The sequence below is a fragment of the Cuculus canorus genome, chromosome 5 (assembly GCF_017976375.1).
Source record: "Cuculus canorus isolate bCucCan1 chromosome 5, bCucCan1.pri, whole genome shotgun sequence".
NCBI lineage: Eukaryota > Metazoa > Chordata > Aves > Cuculiformes > Cuculidae > Cuculus > Cuculus canorus.
This window is the reverse complement of record NC_071405.1, coordinates 32,463,853-32,484,851: the sequence shown is the minus strand read 5'-3', so window position 1 is coordinate 32,484,851 and position 20,999 is coordinate 32,463,853. Positions and strand designations below refer to the sequence as shown.

The 20,999-nt window shown below is 37.4% G+C and overlaps 1 protein-coding gene across 2 annotated transcripts in view; it reads right to left on the bottom strand.

Annotated features, from left to right (window-relative positions):
* Positions 1-13,200, bottom strand: part of DNAJC24 (DnaJ heat shock protein family (Hsp40) member C24) — a 38,219-nt gene extending 25,019 nt beyond the window's left edge. The window contains exons 1-2 of one of the 2 annotated variants that reach the window (XM_054066860.1): positions 13,065-13,200; positions 10,711-10,851 (exon numbers count right to left, since the gene is read on the bottom strand). In XM_054066860.1, the coding sequence (XP_053922835.1) occupies positions 10,711-10,818 (108 nt within the window). In that variant the 5' untranslated portion in view covers positions 10,819-10,851; positions 13,065-13,200. Of the gene's footprint in view, positions 1-10,710; positions 10,852-11,964; positions 12,068-13,064 lie in introns of those variants that run through there. The other variant, XM_054066859.1, reaches the window with a different exon arrangement.
* Positions 13,201-20,999: the final 7,799 nt, after the last annotated feature.

The following is a 20,999-nucleotide window of genomic DNA, read 5'->3' as shown; positions in this document are numbered from 1 at the left end:
TAAAAGTTTCTGGGTTTAGTGATAAAAAAAGTAAATCAACTGTTGTATAAACAGAAGCAAAGATTAACTTTGCTAATGAAAGTATGAAAATGAGGAGAGAAAACAGAACTTATGGTTACCAGAAAGTACATCCTTAGAACCAGCTTCTCTAATTTTAGTCTGCTTCCACGGCTCCTTATTTCCGTATGAAAAGCCATCCGGGAGCCTCAAGAGCTACTTAAAAGAGCCTTTTGGAAACTACACTACACAGCAGGAGAAGATAAAGCAATTGAAAAAAACACCAAAAACTAGCACAGGCAAGAAGGAAAGAAATGAAACATTTCAAACATACACAGGAGTATAAAGGTGAAAACACAAATACAAAGGGAATCTTAAAATTTCCTTTTAAATTTCTGGTCCCTGTGCTCACAATTTATGCTGTTAAATGTCACATTAAATTATGTTTAACTGTTTAGGCACAAGTTTGTGGCCCTTGTCACACAGTAATGCCAGTTATGCAAATGGTTAGGAAACTAGTTTAGGCAAACTCTACTTTCATGTAAAAGCAAACCCCAGAATTCTGCACTGCATTACAAAAAAACCCAGTCAGGGTTGTCTAAAATACTGAAAAATGGGCCTGAACTGGTTGAGTAACATCTGGCAGAAAGGCAGGGACAGGCAGTTAGGGGCAGATATCTTCAGCTGGCTCTGTGACTTGCAAGATGAATATCTTTCTGCAGGTTAAAAACGTCAAATACTTTGATAGCTCACAATTTCCTAAGAACTGCTGATCACAAAGTGCAGGTTTTTGTGTTGTTCTCTTTTGGAAAAATATGTATCAGCAACCATAACTGTAACAGTTGCATAACACTTCAAAAGCTGCAAGTAGTTTTGTTTTTTTGCTTTCTGGAATATATTTCTTCCAGCTTTCCTTATCTCTAGGAGCAATACAGAACGTCTACAGTATTTGAAGCAATTCATGATCTCAAAATAACAGGTCAGGCTCTAGCGGAATTATAACATTTTAAAGGGACATGGAAAGCTAAATAGTGATAGAATTTATCACTCAGTATAGAGAGCATTTGCGTGCAAAACCCACGAAGAAACCACCTACCTTTTATAGGGCAGCTAAACTTGAGAGATTAGTAAACATTACACTATCCAAACAAAAACAGAAGCACCACAACGTGTTGCACAGACAACACTTTCATATCTTAAGCAATGCCTAATACATCTAAAGCATCCAGAGAAGTTTCAATCCTTAAAATCAGAGGCAATGAAGTATGCCATGACTATGGTCCAAAGACTCCATTTCATGGGTATCACACGAGTATTAAAAGAAAACTAACAAAAAAAACCAAATCAAAACACACATCAGCTTTCAGTTATTTCAAAATTTCAGAGTCATAGTGACAATTCCAAACATAATCCACAGAGTCACATAACCACTTCATCTAGTTTAGACTGGATTTACTCACATTGATTGCTGAAGGAATGTATTCATATCTGGACTGATCACTAGTTTAACTTCTAATTTGAGGATGGTCACAGCTGGCAAATTTCTCCATTTGCAGCAAGGAAGAAATTGTGACAGTGTGTCCTGATAACTACTAACAGGAGATACTCTCTAGACTCAAGAAAATCATGTGACAACAGAATACTCTGCTCATTTAATGGAATTTATTACTGAGTTTTTGCTGAGTTATTAATAATAATTAATAATTTACTGAGTTATTTAATAAGCACTCCATATAGATGGTCTTAGCCTTTACAGAACTTTCCTATTTTTGGAAGGAACAGTCAAGATATGGAGATGAAAGGTAGCGTCATCACCTAGGACAGATCAGCGAGTGTAGAGGAATAATCCAACGTTTTCATTACTTAAGTTTCAACACCAACACAGAACCTATAGCTAGTACTGAGAGAATCCTACTAAGTCCATACTTGGCATAACTCTTCTGTAGCAGCAGGAACTAACACTGGATAGCTGGAGTGCTCTGAAAGAAGAGAAGTACCTCCTAAACAAGGAACTCAATCAGCCTTTCTTCAAACACCTAATGAGTTACTATTTAAAGTTTATGTCAGAAAAAGAAAAATGTTTAGCTAAGATGCTGCCCGGAAAATTCATTCATCTTTTCTTCTTTGACCATGGAAATTCTTGGGTCATAAATCCAAACAACACAGACTGAATTTTTTCACTACTGCTAATTTATTGGGAGTAACAACGAAGGGTCAGGTTTTTGACATATCTGACTTTTCAGCCTTAAAGTGTTACTTTTGACATACTGAAAATTAAATGACAGGCTTTATACTAGTGACTGGCAGAATACAACAAAGCTGAACTTTCTAACTATAATAATACAAGCTATCTACAAAATGTCATACGAAACAGATCTTCAGGTATTCGCTTCTGCATTAAATCAGTTCAAAGGAACTCATGTCTACTGAGCATTTGGGTCCAATGGGAGATGAAAAACCATTTTTTGCTCTGCGGCAAGGAAAAGATGGAGGGTAGGACAGTTATTTCATTTAGATCATGATTTTCTGACTCAAGAGTATTTAAAGATGAAGGGAAGAAGAAATAAATGCGCTGCTTTTTTAATTGTATTATGTATTTTAAACGCAAGTCAAAGTTACACACAGATAATTTATTTAAAACTAAGAAATAAAATACAATCCCCAAACTACTAAGTTTTACAGGTTACTACATCATACTACAGTATTTTTAAAAATGTAATACCTATTTCAGATTCAACAAACATGGTCAATTTCATTTAACAGCAATGAGAGATCCTTATGCAAACACATTTATAGCAAGATGATTGATTCTACCCTTAACATTTATTATCCACCAAACTCATGTTCTGGGAGTACAGCTTCTTTAAATAACTGACCCAGTGCTTAGAATTCTAGAAGAAGGCTCTTAAATAAATAGTTTGATTTGAGAATTTTGAACAACTCGAGGTACTTTTGACTGTGTCTGCTTCAAAGTCAGAATACTCAGAACATTTACTTCTGTGAAAAAGAGTATGCCAGTCTTTCCAGCTTCCTCCTTTGTGCTCCAATTCATAACTTTTCATAACATACATAACTAGTACACAAACTGTTCAAGAGAGGCATCAGATTCCTTTCCAGAACATGTGACATTAAAAACCACACACATAGCTGAATCTCACATTTCAATTATCTGATGCCCATTCTCTTCTCATGTATGTACCTTAAAACTACAGTGAATGAAGTATGAGAAGCTGCTTATCATCAGAAGTAAACTATGGACAATAACCTAGTAAGTAAAGAGACCAAATTTAGAAATCATTTTCCAAACTAACATTACTTTCACAGCTGAATCACCTGAACAAGTAATACATTACTTACTTGCTGGATTATTTTGTGGTGCTATAGATTTTGTCACCTTATATATAGCAGTTAAAACCAACTTTCTAGTATAGAGATGTTCACAGTGTCCACTTCTTAAAAACATGCCTTCATCTTTAAAAACAATGTAAAAAAAAAATCACACATTAAAAAGTAATAAAATGTGAGACGCAGCTCCATACAAACTGAGCTATGGTAGAGACCCACCTCTAACAAAGGGGTATTGTATGCCAGTACTGTTAGATGCCCCTTTTCCTGCTATGATGCCTTTTCCTCTACATCCATGACCACACTTTCCCCCCTCCCTTCTGCAAGTTCAGATACCTTCCTCAGACTATTCTTGTATAGGATGCCCTGAATATCCCTTCCAGCTGGTTGCTTGCCCAATCAGAGCACTAATCAGTTAATCACTGCCTTTCATTTGATTAGCCAGCTGCCTAATTATGTAGAACACGCACTCCAATTGGCCAGCTCCCCTAACAAGAGCCTGTAAGGCCCAAAGCCCAGTGGCCACCAGCATTATATTCTTACATGGTTCTGACTGAATGAGCAGGAACTTCGGCTTATATGTGGCAGCATGTATGTCCAGAACACTTTGCTTTGAGAACCAGCAAATACCTGTTCTTCAGACTTACTACTGATTATCGCAATGACCTCTTCTGGTGTGAGAAAAAAAACAAAATAACACAAAAGCACAAAAAAAAAGAGGTGGATGAATTGAACAAAAGCTCTCATAGCTTAAACAGCAGCAGGAACATCTTCATGGTTATGATCTGGCTAATCAAGCTGTTTGAACTAGCAACTTCTGTAACACTAAGGCTCATTATATAAGACATAATCTAATAACAAACTTCAACTCCCAACTCGAAAATAAGCCCCTTTGTATTTTATTTTATTGAGGTCACAAGTAGTAAATCAGATGTAAAGAAAAGCTCTAAATAAAACTAACCAGAGTGTCAAAACAATAGTCCTTTGTATTAAACTTAGTGGCTTATTTTTCTCTCTGTTGCGATTATATAAACCTCAATTAAGCTACAACCAGGCTGCACTAAAATTGTTCAGTTTATATTATCGACTTACAAAATCCACTTTCTACAAGTGAGCTGAAAATAGAGTTAGCTAAGCATGGTGATCTGTTTGGTGCCTCTAACTTGTACCCTGCTATTCAAACTAAAAGATAAAAAGCCTGAAAAGGCTATAAAAAAGGAATAAAATTATAAAAGCATTATTATGAGACTTCTAATACAGAGCTCAAGGTTTTCATTTTGAAGATTCAAACTCCCAGCCTAAACTCAGCATGAAAAGAAGTTCCTCAGTAGGCAGGCAATCTTAGGAATAACATTGAATTTATTTACAAACAAACTTCAAGATAATAAACATGGAAGCAGATCTTTTAACTTTATATAAATGCATGCTGAATTTCTTGTGATTGCAAAAGTTAGATACGTACATAAATCTGTTAAGACAGAACTGACTTCTTTACAAAATGACATTTATCCACTACACAAGCTCAAAGGAACAATCTCTTCTTTAAGTTATTTGGCTTTATTAAATTGAATTTCTATTAATGTCCATTTTATTGCTGCTGAGAGTGATCCTCACCTATGCTCTCTGTTTTCAAATTTTCTAATCTTTCAAACAGATTAAGTGATAACCTTAACATTTTATTTACACATACCACCCCTTCTGATAAAAAGATAATCTCTGTAACACCATGTGTTAAATGGCACATTTTATTTCCTTTACCATATTAAAAATAAGAGCTTCCTACATACTCCCTACTCAAATTACATGGATTTCTTTAAGATTGGGGCACACACTGTAACAGCAGCATATAATTTTCCTGTACAATAATGTTTTTTCCAGTTGAAAGGTATCCTATAATATCATCAGCATCAACAGAATAGACACCTGATTTTCAGCTAGACAAAGCTTATGCATTTGGTGACTTTATTCCATGTAAGAAGCAGTTTTCAGATACAGAGCAGCTACCTGAAAATGTGAATACAATCTGGCAATTCATTCTTTGACCACAAAGTGCTAGACCAAAAGGAGATCTAAAAATTGTGCCAATAATAAGATGGTGTAAATCTTCTCCCCAGTATCCTATTTTTGTAACTTTTAATCCCCTGTTGGGTTTTTATCCCCTATTAATTTTATACACATTCAGAAACAGAACATGGGCACTTTCCTTCCTAAAAGCTGTATGGAATCCTTGAAAAACTAAGTATACAGCATAAAACTTGTTTATCCCTTTAAGAAATCCTCTTGAAACTACTGTGTATGTAATTGTGGATAAGAACTCTATATGTACCCCAAACATCTCAAAACGATAAAGATCACACTCTTACTACTTGGACAACACACTAATTGTCAAAATCTGTTGTGATTCCTTTCAGAGTATGGAAACTGCAAGTCATCTGGGATTCAGAAAGCACTTTAGCATGAAGTTACAACAGCCAATCAAGGAATCTTTGCATTGAACAATGCTAGTTACAAAATACACATATCTAATTTCTCCTCCCTCAAATTACTGGCTGAAGCTCTGTGGTGGAGAAGACACTGGAGTATAAAACAGCATACACAAAAGTCTGACTTTGTTTTAAAAATAAGCTGTTTACAGAATTGCCACTGTTACAGACATCTTGTGCTTAAAGGTCTGTTATCTTCAGGTGCTATTGACTGTTATAATAATAAAGTATCAGGATGACCCAGATATCAGGCATGTGAGTACACAAAAATTAAGTTTCATTACATTGCAAGAAGATTTTATAAATATGAACTTGAACTTAAAGATTTAGAAAGCAAGAAGGAAAAAATATGAATTAAAAAAAATCATTACTTTTAGGCCAAACCTGCACTGTTTCTTGTATCAAATTAATATTATTCTTAAAGATGCAATTGATATTATCTGTAGTAAAATAATTCATTTGGCATAGATTATGACCTGACCAAATAATAAAAAAAAAATAAGTACAGCAAAGCAAAATTTGGCAAAATGGGAAGTATATATATTCACCCTAGTTGGGTGCATATGTATGGTTTTATTTGTTATGGGTTATTAATCTTTTCCATCATCAAATTGTTAGAATTGACAAAAACAAGTTATCTTTTGAAAATTAATAATTTCAAGTGAATCTGGTCTTAAGCAATCATTCTTACAAATCTACAATTCATGCATTTTTAACTGTGTACTACTTTGTATTATTAAGGTGAGTGCTGAGATTTAACTACAAATATATTTTGGGTGACATATGGCAAGATCTCCAACTCTTTAGCTTTGGAAATTTACATCTGCCCATTCATTCAAGATGCTAAGCATACATGTGTTGACAAACACAGAAAATAGCAGATGGCAAAAAGCAAATGCTCAACATGAAGCATTGGGGATCATTTTAAGAAGGCTTGGGCTCAGACATTTGCCGTTTTTATTTTAACAGCAAAATTATGTTTAAAAATAAACCCCACCATCTACTATGTTTGAAGCTGATGAATATCTTTGATCAGAATATTTGTGATTACAGAATCAATGTCATATTAATTGCATTTGGCATCCAAGATGCAAGTTGCTTTAAAAATTTTTGATTTTTAAGATAACTAGCATCATATAATTCTTCAGAAGGTTAACTTCTGCTGCTGCACATAAGCCAGAAAACTTTCTCTACTAATCATATACATCCTCTTGAAATCTTTTAGCAGGCAATTCATGGCTCATCTGCTATTCCAGCTTCTACACTGGAGCTACTCCAGTAATTGACTGGTACCACAGCACATAAATCCACTTCCAGTCAGACCTGTTCTCTGCCCACACCAGCAGCACCACTACTTCCACCATCACCACCGCCATGAACAGCTTTAGAAATCCCGAATTACCACTTTGTCAGTGAGAGGTGTGAACCTGTCAAGACCTCCAAGTGCAAGGTTTACTTGGGGAGCAAGGGAATCACTTCACAAGAACACAGCGCAACCGGTGAGAGGTCCATCCACTGCTATGCTTTCTACTAATAACATACAGTGGATGCCTATGTATCAGGATAAAACAAAATAGAGCAACTCCCTCATATATTATTACAATACTGAAAAGTCCATAGCTCACGGATTTCTGAATCAGAGAGAGTATTTTTAGCATTAACATGCCATGGTAGAATTCTCTTTCCTGATCACTTAACAACTTTTTCAACCATGAAACCCCTCGGCCTGACCATCATCTGTGGCATTAACTTTCACACTGTAGCTATGTGCTTATGAACACCTCTTAGTGAAGATATGTACTGTAGTCTCCAGTCACTCTTAGAGCCGAAGAGTTTTTAAGGAGCGTAAAAATAATTGTTGTTTTATGTTCTGGTTTGAGCTAAACTAGAACCATTTTTCTAAGTTTTCAGCTAAACCTCATCTAAGTACCTTCATTTTCTGAAGGTTAACTGCGTGTTTTCCAGAAAGTGTTTCTCTCTAGAAATGATAGCATGGGGCATTGGTATACAGAAAGACCATCATTTACCTATGGAGACAAAGGTCATCCTCAAGTTGTTGAAATGCTGTGAGTGAAAGGGGTAAAAAAGGGTTGTACCTGCAGGGAGGAGTGGACAGGACAGGTGACCCCAAACTGCCCAACAGAGCATTCCATTCCATAGGCGTCATAGGCGGTATAAAACTGAGGAATCACAAGGGTTAAGCCCTCTTCTTTGATGGCCAGCAGCTAACATGAACCTCATCTGCCTGTTTACCCCTGATCCCAGATCTATGAGTTTCTGAACTCAGTTTCTGAGTCCAGCTCCCAACTGCTGCCTGGTCCAGCCTGGGACCTTTTCCCTGTGCCTGCTCAGAAGCATCAGTGATGATGTAGTAATTGGGGTGGGAGGGCAATTTCATATATTTTATATATTTTGTAATTTTCTTATTAATAGTATTTTCCTTGTTTAATGAAACAATATATTATTGTTTCATTAAAGCCTAGAGACTTAGTTTCCAACCCACAAGTCTCTTTCTCTCCTTTCCCCTTTCCCTAAGGGAAGGGGGTGCGATTTGGATTGTCAACTGCTTGTGTTTAGCTGCCAGTCAGGCTGGGCCAGGATTAAACTAGACACTTTATTATACCACCATGCTTCTACAGACCCTAGACTGACTGTGCTAGATGCTTTATTAGCAAAAGGACAAACAAGTATAGTCTGTAACAGTTCAGCTATAAGAAAAAGATGAATAGAGATGGGACATATGGTAACAACAACAGATCAGCAGAAACAGATCTACCTCAGAGAACACACCTACAGACAAACATCAGCATGGCTTTGTAGTCAGAGAGATCCATCACAGTCAGAAAAAGAATTCTGAACGAAACAGCAAAAGAAAAAAACCAAACCCTATCTTCATTTTCTCTGTCATTTCTCACTGATTTTTCAAATAAAGAGCACTAACTATTCAGTTTGGAAATACACTGGTTCCAAAGAAATGTTTATGTATTAAAATAATATTTTCATATTCTAAAACTACAGTTACAGATGTAAACAGACATTTGGAAACTCCAAGAATTTTCACTTCATACACTTCAAAATAATTACATGAAAGTACATTGCTAGAACAGAGAGGGTCAGTTTCATTTAAAAAAAAATGGTACAGAAAAGGCTCCAAGTAGTTTCTGTTCTGTGGCAAACAGCTCTGAACAATCCTTTACATATGATTTTAATGCCATCATTATGTATAGATTCACGGTAAAAGAAATACATTAATTCCACTACAGTATTCAGTTTAAATGAGCCCCCTATCTGAACAGAAAAGGTATTTTACACTGCAGCCCTCTGTTGCTTTCATTAAAAACAAACAGATCATTCTTAATGTTTAAGGTCCCTTCCAACTCAAACCATTCTACGATTCCATATTTTATTCACATTTTACTAGCAATTCAGTAAAAAAACCCCAAACATTAGGAGGTCCAAGAAAACAACTGTTGCTGTTAAGACTGGAACTAAGAAGCTTGGTTTCCAAAGCACTGTCCTACGTTGATTCTGCTAATATTTAATGAGGACTAAAGGATTTATGTCCTGTATCTGCACACAAACATCTTGTGAAGTGCTGAAACTTAAGACTCTTAAGTACAGAGATCAGTTTCAGACAAAAAAATAAGTCAGAAGGATGCACTGAGAGTAGACAGATGTACAGCAGGATTGATTAACAAATTCAGCGAAGTGCATCAAAATGTTTAAATGTGGAACATATTTCATACTGATATTACCTCTAAACTAGTTTTCACTGGGGCTAGAAATAAATAACCAAACAATCCATGGGTTTATTTCAACTCTAACGACACTGAGTCTCCTGTTCACTGGCATTCTCTCTACTTCACTTAAAAATCCTAACTTTTTACCATATTCATTCTGACACCTCAAAGAAAGCAAGATTAGCCATGTGTGCACCCTCTAATGCCCTGCCAAAACTGACACTCTAGCTCGCAGCTACCTAAAGTAACATGTAAAAATTGAGTTCTGTTCACCTTCTTCCTTCTTGTCTACCAGGTTGCCAGTTTGCAAGAAACTTAGGAACTTAGTTATCTTGGGACTTCTACATGTCTAGCAAATTTGGTTGGAAATAGTCAACAGTATGAAAAAATACACCCTGTTTTCCTCAGAAATTCAGGCCAAAGCATCTTTAGAGCAAAAACCCTGAATTAAGGCGAAGGAGTAAATCAGAAGAACCAAAAATCTTAAAAAAGTAATCTGGTAAAGCTCTGAGATTCTTATATGTGTATACCAAGAGCACAGGAAAAATTAAGAGAATTCATAGAACCTCAAGTCTTAATGCATGACCAAAACCAGGACTCCATAAAAATGCACCAGAAACTTTCAAAGAAACTCAATGTTAACATATTTTCCTCCTATGTGTTTCCTATTCTATTACTGCACACTATTAGGAAGAACTTCTTTTTGCTCTTTACACTGTTTTTTATATATTCAAGGGTTGCATTCAGCACACTGTAACTGCAAGCATGATAGTAAATACAAGTATCAATTAGCACATTTCATGACTACGCTACGAACAATGACCTTCTTCGAGTTGTACGCCTGATTATCCAGCACCTGACAAACAGACATTTGGCTCAGGTCTTTTATGAATGTTTAGCAAAGCTGAGAGACATCTCAGTATTTTAGAACCAGAAGAACACAGCCGCTCTTTGGGAAATACAATGACAACTCGTAACTCCAGATGTTTACTTCAAATTTAAACCATCCTCAGTGAATTGATACTATAAACACACTCTGATAAAACACATTTATAGAAAAAATGTAAGAACAAACCCTGCGATTATTATCTTATTGGCTTATAGAATTTACTTTTGCACATCTTAAATAACAAAAACATACTTACTAACAAAACAAGTTTTTGGTACTTCCGTTTTAGTTCTGATGGACTGTCCGATGGCTTTGCGTCCAGGATTTTATACCAGTCCTTTTGTGTTATCCTTTCAAAGGCCATAGTCTGACTGGCTTTGAAACTACTTACTTAGCACTGTGTAAGAAAATTAAATAAATATAATTACAATTTGAAAGAGAATAGCTAGAAAAAAACAAAAATGAGGAAACATGGCAAGCTATAGGATCACAAAATAAGACTGCAGCCCTCAAGCACATCTACACCTCTACACAAGATCTACAGTGAAACAAGCCAGCTTAGTTCACTTGGCCATCCCATCCCATAGATTGTCATATGTGATCTAAGTTATGCTATGTTTCCTGACCCAGTTCCTTTGCATATCACATTTCAGAAGCTGTCCATAGTCCTTAAATAGCATTTTGTTTTAACTGAGCTATTTTGAACCTACTCATATTAAATGCACACTCTTTATATACACACTTTGTATTTTGAAGCAATACTGTACTTAATATATGAAAAAAATGAAGTACATAGAAGCGTGACATTTTGTCAGTTCTGGAATGAGATACATGCAGGAAGACAAAAAGGTATGGCTTGCGTTTTGCACAATGATATTCACTGTGGAGACCCTCCTTCAGCCTGAGAGGTAAGAAGGCTTAACAGTTTAAAATTAAAGTAGAGCATATAAAACAAAAAATGAACTAAAGCATGTAAAGTTAGCGCAGGTCCTCAAGTAAAACCTAACTAGTTGGGTATGTCTTATTTTTGGTCATCTGCCACCAAGCTAATGGCCCAGAATGAAAACAAAAGAAACAGGAGAACTAAATGCCAATAACAGCACTGTAATGCTTGACCTTCGAGCAGATTCTTAAGTATACTTAAACATCAGGCTTGTAACAGCTGATATATTGTGAATTTTCAGATAAGAAATAACAGTCTCCCAGCACAGAAGAGTTTCACAAGACGTTTTTATTGTCAAAAGAAAGAAAAAAAGATTGGGGTTTTTTTTTTTCCGTTTCACTTTTTTTCACGGGGGAAGAAAACTATGTTTTCCAAACTTCCCAGAACCACAGCTGCCAGGAGGACATACTCTGCTGCAGGACGGTGTCGCTTTTCCTCTGGGGAAGCGCCATGCCTGCTCCTCCCACCCCACACCCTTCTCCACAAAGGCCTCTTTCTCCCTAAGGAATCACTGAATGGTTTCAACTGGAAGCAACCTTAAAGATCATCCAATTCTAACCCCCCTACCATGGGCAGGGACACATGCCGCTGGATCAGGCTGCTCAAAGCCTCCTCCAACCTGGTGCTGAACACCTCCAAGGATGGGGCACCCATGACTTCTCTGGGCAATCTGTGCAGATACAAGAAGTAACTCCTATTACAAAAAGTGGAATATTTTTGATTTACGCTAAAGTAAAGGTTCACCTAAGTAACTGTGTTTTTCTGAAAGTCAGATAGAAAGTCCCTCTGATAGTGCCTTACCATCCTCACAGAAAAAAACCCTGCTTCCTAATATCTCATTTAAACCTCCCCTCTTTCAGCTTGAAACCATTACCCCATATCCTATCTCTACACTCTATCGGAAGGAAGCGACCTTCCAGGACCTGAAGGTGCTACAAGCAACCTGGGGAGGGACTGTGTAGAAGGGTTTGTAGTGATAGGATTAGGGGCAATGGGTATAAGTTAGAGAGGGGCAGATTTAGACTAGACATAAGGAGGAATTTCTTCACGAGAGTGGTGAGGCACTGGCACAGGTTGCCCAGGGAAGCTACGACTACCTCATCCCTGGAGGTGTTCAGGGCCAGGTTGGATAGGGCCTTGGGCAGCCTGATCTAGTGGGAGGTGTCCCTGCCCATGGCAGGGGCGTTGGAACTGAATGATCTTTAAGGTTCCTTCCAACCTAAGCCATTCTATGATGCACTCCCTGATAGAAAGTCCCTCCCCAACTTCCCTGGAGCCCCTTTAAGCACTCAAAGGCTGCTGTACGGTCTCCAGGCTGAACAACCCCAACTCTCCCAGCCTGTTCTCACACGGGAGGTGCTCCAGCCCTCGGATCATCTTCGTGCCCCTCCTCTGGACTCGTTCTAACAGATCCATGTCCTTCCTGTGCTGAGGACGCCAGAACCCACAAGGGTTTATAGGAACGCGTGAAAACGCCGCCAGTACCGCCCGAGGCCACAGCAGCGGCGGGGTCGGTGACACGAGGAGCTGGGGAGCCGGGAGGAGGCCCAGCCCGACGAGCACCGGCCCAAGGCCGAGGCCGCCGCCGCCTCAGCGCAGGCCGCGGCCATTGGCGCCAACGGAGACCACGCGCTCCCACAGAACACCCCGCGCACGCCAACACCCACCTCCCCGTCCCGGCCAGCCGTGTGAAGACACTCGGTGCCACCCACATAATTCATCCGTCGGGAAAACAGCCCCTCCGCGGGGCGCTCCGCGGCTTTAGCCTGGAGGGCTGGCCGTCCCTGCCTGTTTCCGCACGGGTAGCAGTGGCGGTGGCACCAGCGGGAAGCGCAGCCGCGGCCGGCGCCTGACGCCGTCTCCATGGCAACCGGTGGCGGTCGGAAGCTGAGAGGCGGGCGCTGTGCTCCGTATGTAGCGGGTCCGGCAGCTCTCCGGAGCTCGGGCGCGGCCCGGGGACAGCCGTCTTTTTCACCACCACTTTCCCCTCAGGGATTCCACCTCCAGCTGCGCGAAGACAGCGGCGCCCGCCTTGCCCTCCCTCGCGGGACTCTGGGCCCGCCGCCCCCTCTCCCCTCGGGGGCCGCCGGGGCGCTCCGGGGTATTTCGCCTTCTCTCGCTGCAGGGCCAGGGGAAAAGCTGGGCTCCGACCCTGGGGCTAAAAATGCCCGCACAGACCCGGCCCCAGGCGCTCTCTGCTCACACCGTGCAGCGTCCCCTTCTCTGATACAAGAAATAGTTACTAATGAAAAAAGTGGACTATTTTTTTTTAAGCTAAAGTAAAGCTTCATCTAAGTAATTGTAATTTTTTGAAAGTTAGACAGAACGTTCCTCTTATAGCGTGTTTTCTTACAAGCAGTGTTTTTTCCAGACACGCTGTTTATTCTTTGAAGGTTGTAACGTTTTGGGTTCAGTGTGATCTGTGCTGAACAGATGTATCTTTTGCAATCACCTCTGTTTGTAGCCTTTCCCTGTCTCAAATGTAAGGTCAGGCAGAGAGCAGGAGCCAGCTCCAAATCAGCAAGAGTTCTGTCTGTTCCGAAGTTCTTAACAACATTATAGTTAGTCCTTGGAAAGTAATAGAATATGCATAAGATTTCTGGGAAAATTGATCCATATGCATGTAAGTGGGAAATATATCCTGTCCCCAGCTCTTGTCTCACTGCACATAATTGATGGAGATTACTGCCTTGTGTTGCCCAGGCCTGATAAGGACTGCTTGCTTTCTAAAACTCAAAAAAGAGTCTTAGAGAGTTTATTTGCCAGCATCTTTGGTATTGCCTCTGGCAATGTTTTTGTGTGATATGCTAAAATTAAAACAACTTATGGTCATTTTTCATACCCTTTGAGCTGTTTGAGTTCAGCAGCAGCTGGGCTGCACAGATATTCCTAAGAACTGGGAGAGGTGTTCCTGGCATATTGTTCCCATTAACCATCAGTGCAGGGAAGCAGGTAGGTGTAAAAATGCATAAACTATGAAATTAAATCTGCAGGATTATGTGGCCTTGTCTGGTATTACAATCCTTGTGTTTCAGTTTCTTTTAATTTTGATCTATTCAGTTTCAGAAATCACCATGTTATGTTCAGGTTAGGCTTAGCTAATCATATGCTGTCTGGCTGGCCATAATGACTTTTGAAGCTGTTGGTCAATCTCAAGCCAATTTGATAATCTTTCATTGCTAGAGGCATCACAATTAACTTAGTTCAGGATTTGTTGACATTAAGCAAGTATGTAGGGAGGAGACAGAAGGGCAAACCAGACTGAACTCAAGTGCTACTTATTGCTTTTGGCAGCTACTGGCTGGTAGGCAAGTCAGAATATAGTTCAAACTGGATTTGCTGCTTTTTCCTCTTCTGACAGCAAAACAAAAGTAGCTGAGTCACATGGCAAGTGTGGTGTACTTATCATGGAAATCCAGGATGCGTGGAGACAGACAATGAAGTTGTGGAGAAGACCTGGGACTGTTGTCCCAGAGTGGGAGGTGTAGGGCCCAAGTCTGTAAGAAACCAGTCTTCATTAGTTAATAGAATCATAGAGTGGTTTGGGTTGGAAGAGACCTTAAAGATCATCCAGTCCAACCCCCAAGTTGCTTAAATATCTTAAATTATTATGTAATTATGTATATGTATCAATGTCACTGGAGCTGGACACCGAAATATGAAAAAAAGTTTTCTTCTCTCTTTTTTTAATGTAAGACAATTCGGGTTTAGGTTGGTTTTTTTAGACATTTTTGTAAGAGTATTTAATATTTTAGTAGATGCCTCATTTAAGACTGTCACATAGTATTGTGCTGTGTTGTCATAGAACTATAGGAGAAGAATTATTTCAGGAATTATCTGGACTGTTGTTTTATGTTAATACAATAAAAAATGAGTACAAATGATAAAGTGACCCCTTGTTATTTTATTCTTTTAAGAAACCGCTGAAACTTTTTCAATTTTAACTACAATTTCTACTTCCATGCAACTGATATTTTCCAAAGTATTGTTCAGAGTAGTAAAGCTTTTTGCGTTCTTTTTTTTGTTTGTATTGGTTTTATATTGCTGTGTATGTGTACAAAAGAGTGATGTACTAGTTATATAAAAATTGGAAGACAAGTCTTTCTTAGATTCCTTAGCATCTAGAATATTCAGAATATTTGAGAAATTACTATTTTTTCAACAAATTTTTATGGTTTTCCTAGAAAGGCAAAGTTATTTAGTATAATTCCTAGTGGGACAAATGTGTCCCTGTCTGGACTGCACTTATATTTGTTAAATGTCAGCATACGCTATAGTGCTGCTCTTGATACAAAGCACTACAATGGAATTAGTCTGTTACTTTATTTTTTTATTTAATTAATTAGTGGTTTTCTGAAAGCGTAGTCTTCTTTGGGTTTATTTGTCTTGTAACTGAGAAAAAGTAGGATTCATGGGAATAAAGCCCAAAGAAAGCAATAGATCACCTAGTCTGAATTTTGGTGTATTAGAGGACTGTTCTGAGTCCAGTATATTCTGTCTGACTGTCAATACAAGGTGGAAAATTCCTCACTTGTGAGAAGGCTGGTTCAACAATTAATCATCCTACTGTTAAAAATTGCCACTAATTCTAAGCTGGAATTTGCCTGGCTTCTATTTCCAGCCATCAATCCTTCTTATACCTTTTGCCTGAAACTGCGATGTTTTAGCATCTGAGGAATACTAACATAAACAAGCACTGAATATTTATTTGGTTTTGATAAATGTAACAGATTAAGGATGTTTAGTTTATGCACAGACAGATATTGTCTTAAATTATTTTTGTGGTTGTACTTTCTTCATTTTTCCAACTTCTAAATGTCACAATTAATAAGAGCAATTAATTAATTAATGTGGCAATTAATGCAACATTTCACTATGGGATCTCATTGATAGTCCTTTTGGCATGCTGTTTTCATTCAGATAAGTCAGTACAGTGAGAAGAGTTTTTTTCAAGTGAAGTTTTCTGTCAACTGTAGTAGACAGCTGACTCAAAAGAATGGTGTAAGTGAAAATTCTGAATGCTGTCTCTTGAGAACAATTGTTTTGTCTATGAAAGGTAAAATAATTTGTTGAACTTTGAACAATGTTTGTCTTCCCTGTTAATGTAAATATGAAAAATCCATAGAAGAGATAGAATTGTTTAAAACTGATTAATGCTTTTGGGGTTTTTTATTATTATTTTTTTTAAAGAAGGGTGTCAGAGATTTGAATGTTAAGCTCATCCAGAATTTGTTTTAATGGGGTTAAATTTGTCAACAGTAAAAGAAAAGCTCAAAGTTTTATCTCCCAGGAGATGTGGATATGATAGACTAAATGTCATAATGATGTGAACAAATGAGATGTAACATGCACTGAAAATATATGTTTTCCATTAAATTTCCACAAAAATGATTGAAAACGTCTTGGGAATTATTTAAGCAATTTACAATATTGTTTAAAAAGGTGCATCTGGGTGCACTGAGTACAGTCTTTTGTCGTTCATTAGCAATGTATTTAATGAAGGTTTTTTTAAGTGATAGATAGTTAAGGTAACAGACAAGTGACAGATTGTTTGTCTTTAACGATTTCCCTGTTTCAGGCCCATTACAAAGCAATTAGAAATCTGACAGCATTTTTACTCTGCATTACTGATCAACTAAAGTGATGAGAAATGAGAGGTGATGAATATTAATTGTATATTTTCATATAATTATCATAAATTATTACCTTGTCTAGTGTGCTGCAGGTGGAGTAAAATCCATGGATGAAAATTCAGTCAAATATGATAATTTGAAAGATTTCCTGACTTAGTTTTTGTCTTTATAGTGCAGCATCAATCAGACTAAACCAGGCATAGATTAACTGAAAGAAAGACAAAGATACTGATACCTTTCCTCCTTTTGCTAGCACTGATCAGCACGGCATTTACTCTTGTGCCCTGTGACAAATTATCCCTCTTTTGTAGCCTGCCACATTTACACTGGACTTTTATCGATGCCTCTCCAACTTTTTTCTATAAATATTTACATAATGTTTGAGCATTAAAACAATATTAAAAGCTGAGCACTTGGCTGAACCAAGAACCAGCTAGTCTCATCTTTTTTTCACCCATGTGGTATATATGTGTTGTAATGTGTCACTTTATTTGCATTCTTTGTTTACTCTCAAGTGACCTCTCACTCAACCAAAAAGGTGGAGTATTCATATGACTTGTTTGTTTAAAGCATGGACCTGTATTTAAATTTTCCTTCCTTTTCAGACAGGGAGAAGGAGGCACAAATATTGAAGTGTCAAAGTAACAATGAATTTTGGTATTCTGTTTTGGAATACAAAACTCTTATATCTTACAGTACTTATCTTTGTAATGTATTTTCCCAGCAGACTTCATTTACAGTTAGTGGAAAAACTACAAAAGCGGAGCACAGATGCTCCAAATCAAATATCTGGAAAATGTGGATAGTGTTTGCGTTTTACATGTGAAATGTTGGTTCATGTGACTTATTGAATATCACTTTAGAATTTTAAGACAAAGACAAGAACGATGTCCAATTTATCTGGAGCAGCAGACCTTAGCCATGAGACAATTCTCTCTTTTCCTGCATTTCCCTGCACATCTCAGGCTCAGTGAACTGAGTGAATTGGAGGAATCCTAAAAGCAAATTATCATATCACTAAGTCTACCAGAATCCATGTACTTAGAGTCAGATAAAAGCTACATTTGCAAATTTGTATTTTTTTCTTGATTTTCGGTGCCTCACTTTGCAAACTTGATAATTTAAACAAACTGCATTTGAAAAATTGCATTATTAATGTGATATTTTAACTTCCAAAATTGCTGTGTTAGTAAGAAAGAATGGGAAGTGGAGTGTTTTCTCATGGTGGCAAACCTTATGAAGAACTACTGTATTAGTTTGACTTGGTCTATGAGCCCCAGAACATAAGAACAGCCAAACAGCATTAAACACATACTTAGCCTTTTATCTTTGATTGTGGCCAGTGGTGGAATGAGAAGATAACAAGAAATGGCACTAGTGTAGAGAAATCCTTCAGGTCTTAAATCTTCCAAAACATGAATTTATCTCATATCTATTCACTTATTCCCTGGGCCAACAACATGTAGTCACTACCACAGTCTAATTTGAAATTAAAGGTCTTATTTTCAGTGAACAGTACTTCATTACACTTTGTTTGTCCCCACTTTCATGCTATCATGCTATGAAAGGCCTCATTCCCATCTGATTACCTGCAAACAAAAAAAGTAGCATGACTAGGCCAGTACCATGATTTCCTTCTGCTGAGGCTTCATGGTCATTTTAATGAATCTTATATATGCTGTCTGAAATCAAGGACCAACTTTGTTCAAGTTTAAATTATACATGCATAAAAAACAACTTCCTTTTTTTCCCAGTTGTATGCCAGTATGTTATATAGTAAGAGTTTTCATACGTTGTCATTTCAATCCCAGTTCTGTCATGTAGGCTCTGTAGAATTAATTAATAAAGACTTGCATCATGCTCTGTGAGATTCTAAGAAAGGAATTCTCTGTGATACACATTATTCTCAATATTCCTCTGCAACTCTGAAAGAAAAGAGTGCCATTTTATGGCTTTCCTTTTTTCATAACTATCTTAGAACATATAACAGTTTTCATACACATCCACTCTCTCAGTATTAAAATCACAGATATGTCTGGATTGCATGTGGATTTTTCAAACAAAAGGACCTCTTTTCTTCCCGTCCCTCTTGTACATATGTTCACATTCTGTGTAGTTACTGTTAACCATGTGTATAAAACCATGTGTTATGTCATATTTCTTCTTTTTTAAATTCAAATAATGAAAAGACTGAATGAGACTCCTTTGTTGATATACTTTGATCTTTATTCTGATATACTTTAACCATATATTCAGATGTTTGAAAATCCTTATCAGAAACAGACATGTTTAGTGTCACGTTGGTTACTTGCTAATGCAAACTGCAATATACTGAAAGGCAACAGAGCAACAACTGTGATGTCCATAAAGCTTGCAAACATGACAGATCGACAGTATTTCAGTTTACGTTAAAACCAGCTCCTTGAGAAAGGTAATTACAAATTGAAATATTTAGCTCTGGTATTTAGATTATTCATTTTGTTTTAATTGGCTTTTTCCAAGATAATTGCATACGTTTCCACATGTTTGTTGAAGACGAGCACTGAGCTAATTGGCTTTTTGCTTATTTTCTTTAGAGATATGCCTTATAATTTGTCATACTTTTGATTAACATTTTCCCATTGTGTGGATTCTTTTAAAGACTTAAGTCCTTTCCAAGTAATAAAATGCCTTTTAGCGTTACAGGAAATAATATAGTTGCTGTACTTCAAATACCATTTCATTATATATTCCTATATTATGTATATTTTTCTGTCTTTGCTTAAGCCAAACTCCTGTTCTCACTTCAGTTTGAACTGAAAAGTGTAGTTTGAAGATATAGCTATGCTGACCTAATGACTGGTTGCCACTGAAAGTGGTAAAATTCTTCTGCCATTCCTTTCTCACCTACTTTGGTCGACCTCTTGCTGCCCTTGTATCAGCACTACCATTCATGTGACCACACAGGGAAATAATTCATGGAGATAAATGAGCAAAAATCTAATTCTGCAAAAAAAAGTTATAATTTTTTGCTGCTTTAGCTCCACTGAAGGGATCTGTCCAGCATTGGTGCCAACAGAGAGAAGATGGCTGGAGAACTTGTCCAGGACAAGGGGAAGAGATGGAAGAGCGGGGCATGTCTGCCCATTTTGATGTCACCTAGGCATAAAATCATATTACTTTATCATCAAATTGCATGCTGAGCTAGATTGATTGAAATTTATAAAAGTAAGCATGTGGTAAAGCTGTTTTGAGGTAATGCATGTCAGCAATGACTGTTTAAAGGTTAAGATATATAAAAGAGGAACAGTTTCAGTCACAGAAGATCAATCCAGTCAAATGGAAATCCTATCACAAAAAACTTAAATATATTTAACAAAAGATCTAGAAGAAAGAGTAATTCATGAAATCCAAGAGAGCAATTGAAACAGCCCCTATTTTGCATAACTAATCAAATGGATCAGTTTGTACGGTTAAAGGGGTTTGTAGCTGTTTCCAATGAAAGGAACATTTAAAGTTTGTCATGGCGATTTTTACGACATGGAGGTATGTATGTATGCATTTTGTGGACTGTGAAGATAATAATAGTAATATATATTTCAAATGCAAGCATTCATTTTAGAAATGCACAACGGGATTCAGTCCTGCAAAGCAGCATATATATTTCTACTTGCACTGAAGTAATGGACACGTTAACATGCCTTATATTAAACAACTGTGTAAATATTTGCAGGAACTGGCTCTTAAACTGCAGTTGCCAGCTTCAGATTTGCTTTAGTGTTTACTGCTACTGTAAGTTATGCTGGTAACTGTGATTGCTAAGCTGTTTAGTTATCAACCCCTAAACTTTTGTCCCTGAAAAATAGTACAGCTACTGCTGTACATTGTTTCCTTTCATTAAAATAAAACATATATTCAGATTTTGATCTTTATATAATATTAAAGCAAGCTATCACTTGAGGAGTTTATAAGTTTTTTGTCAGCATGGCT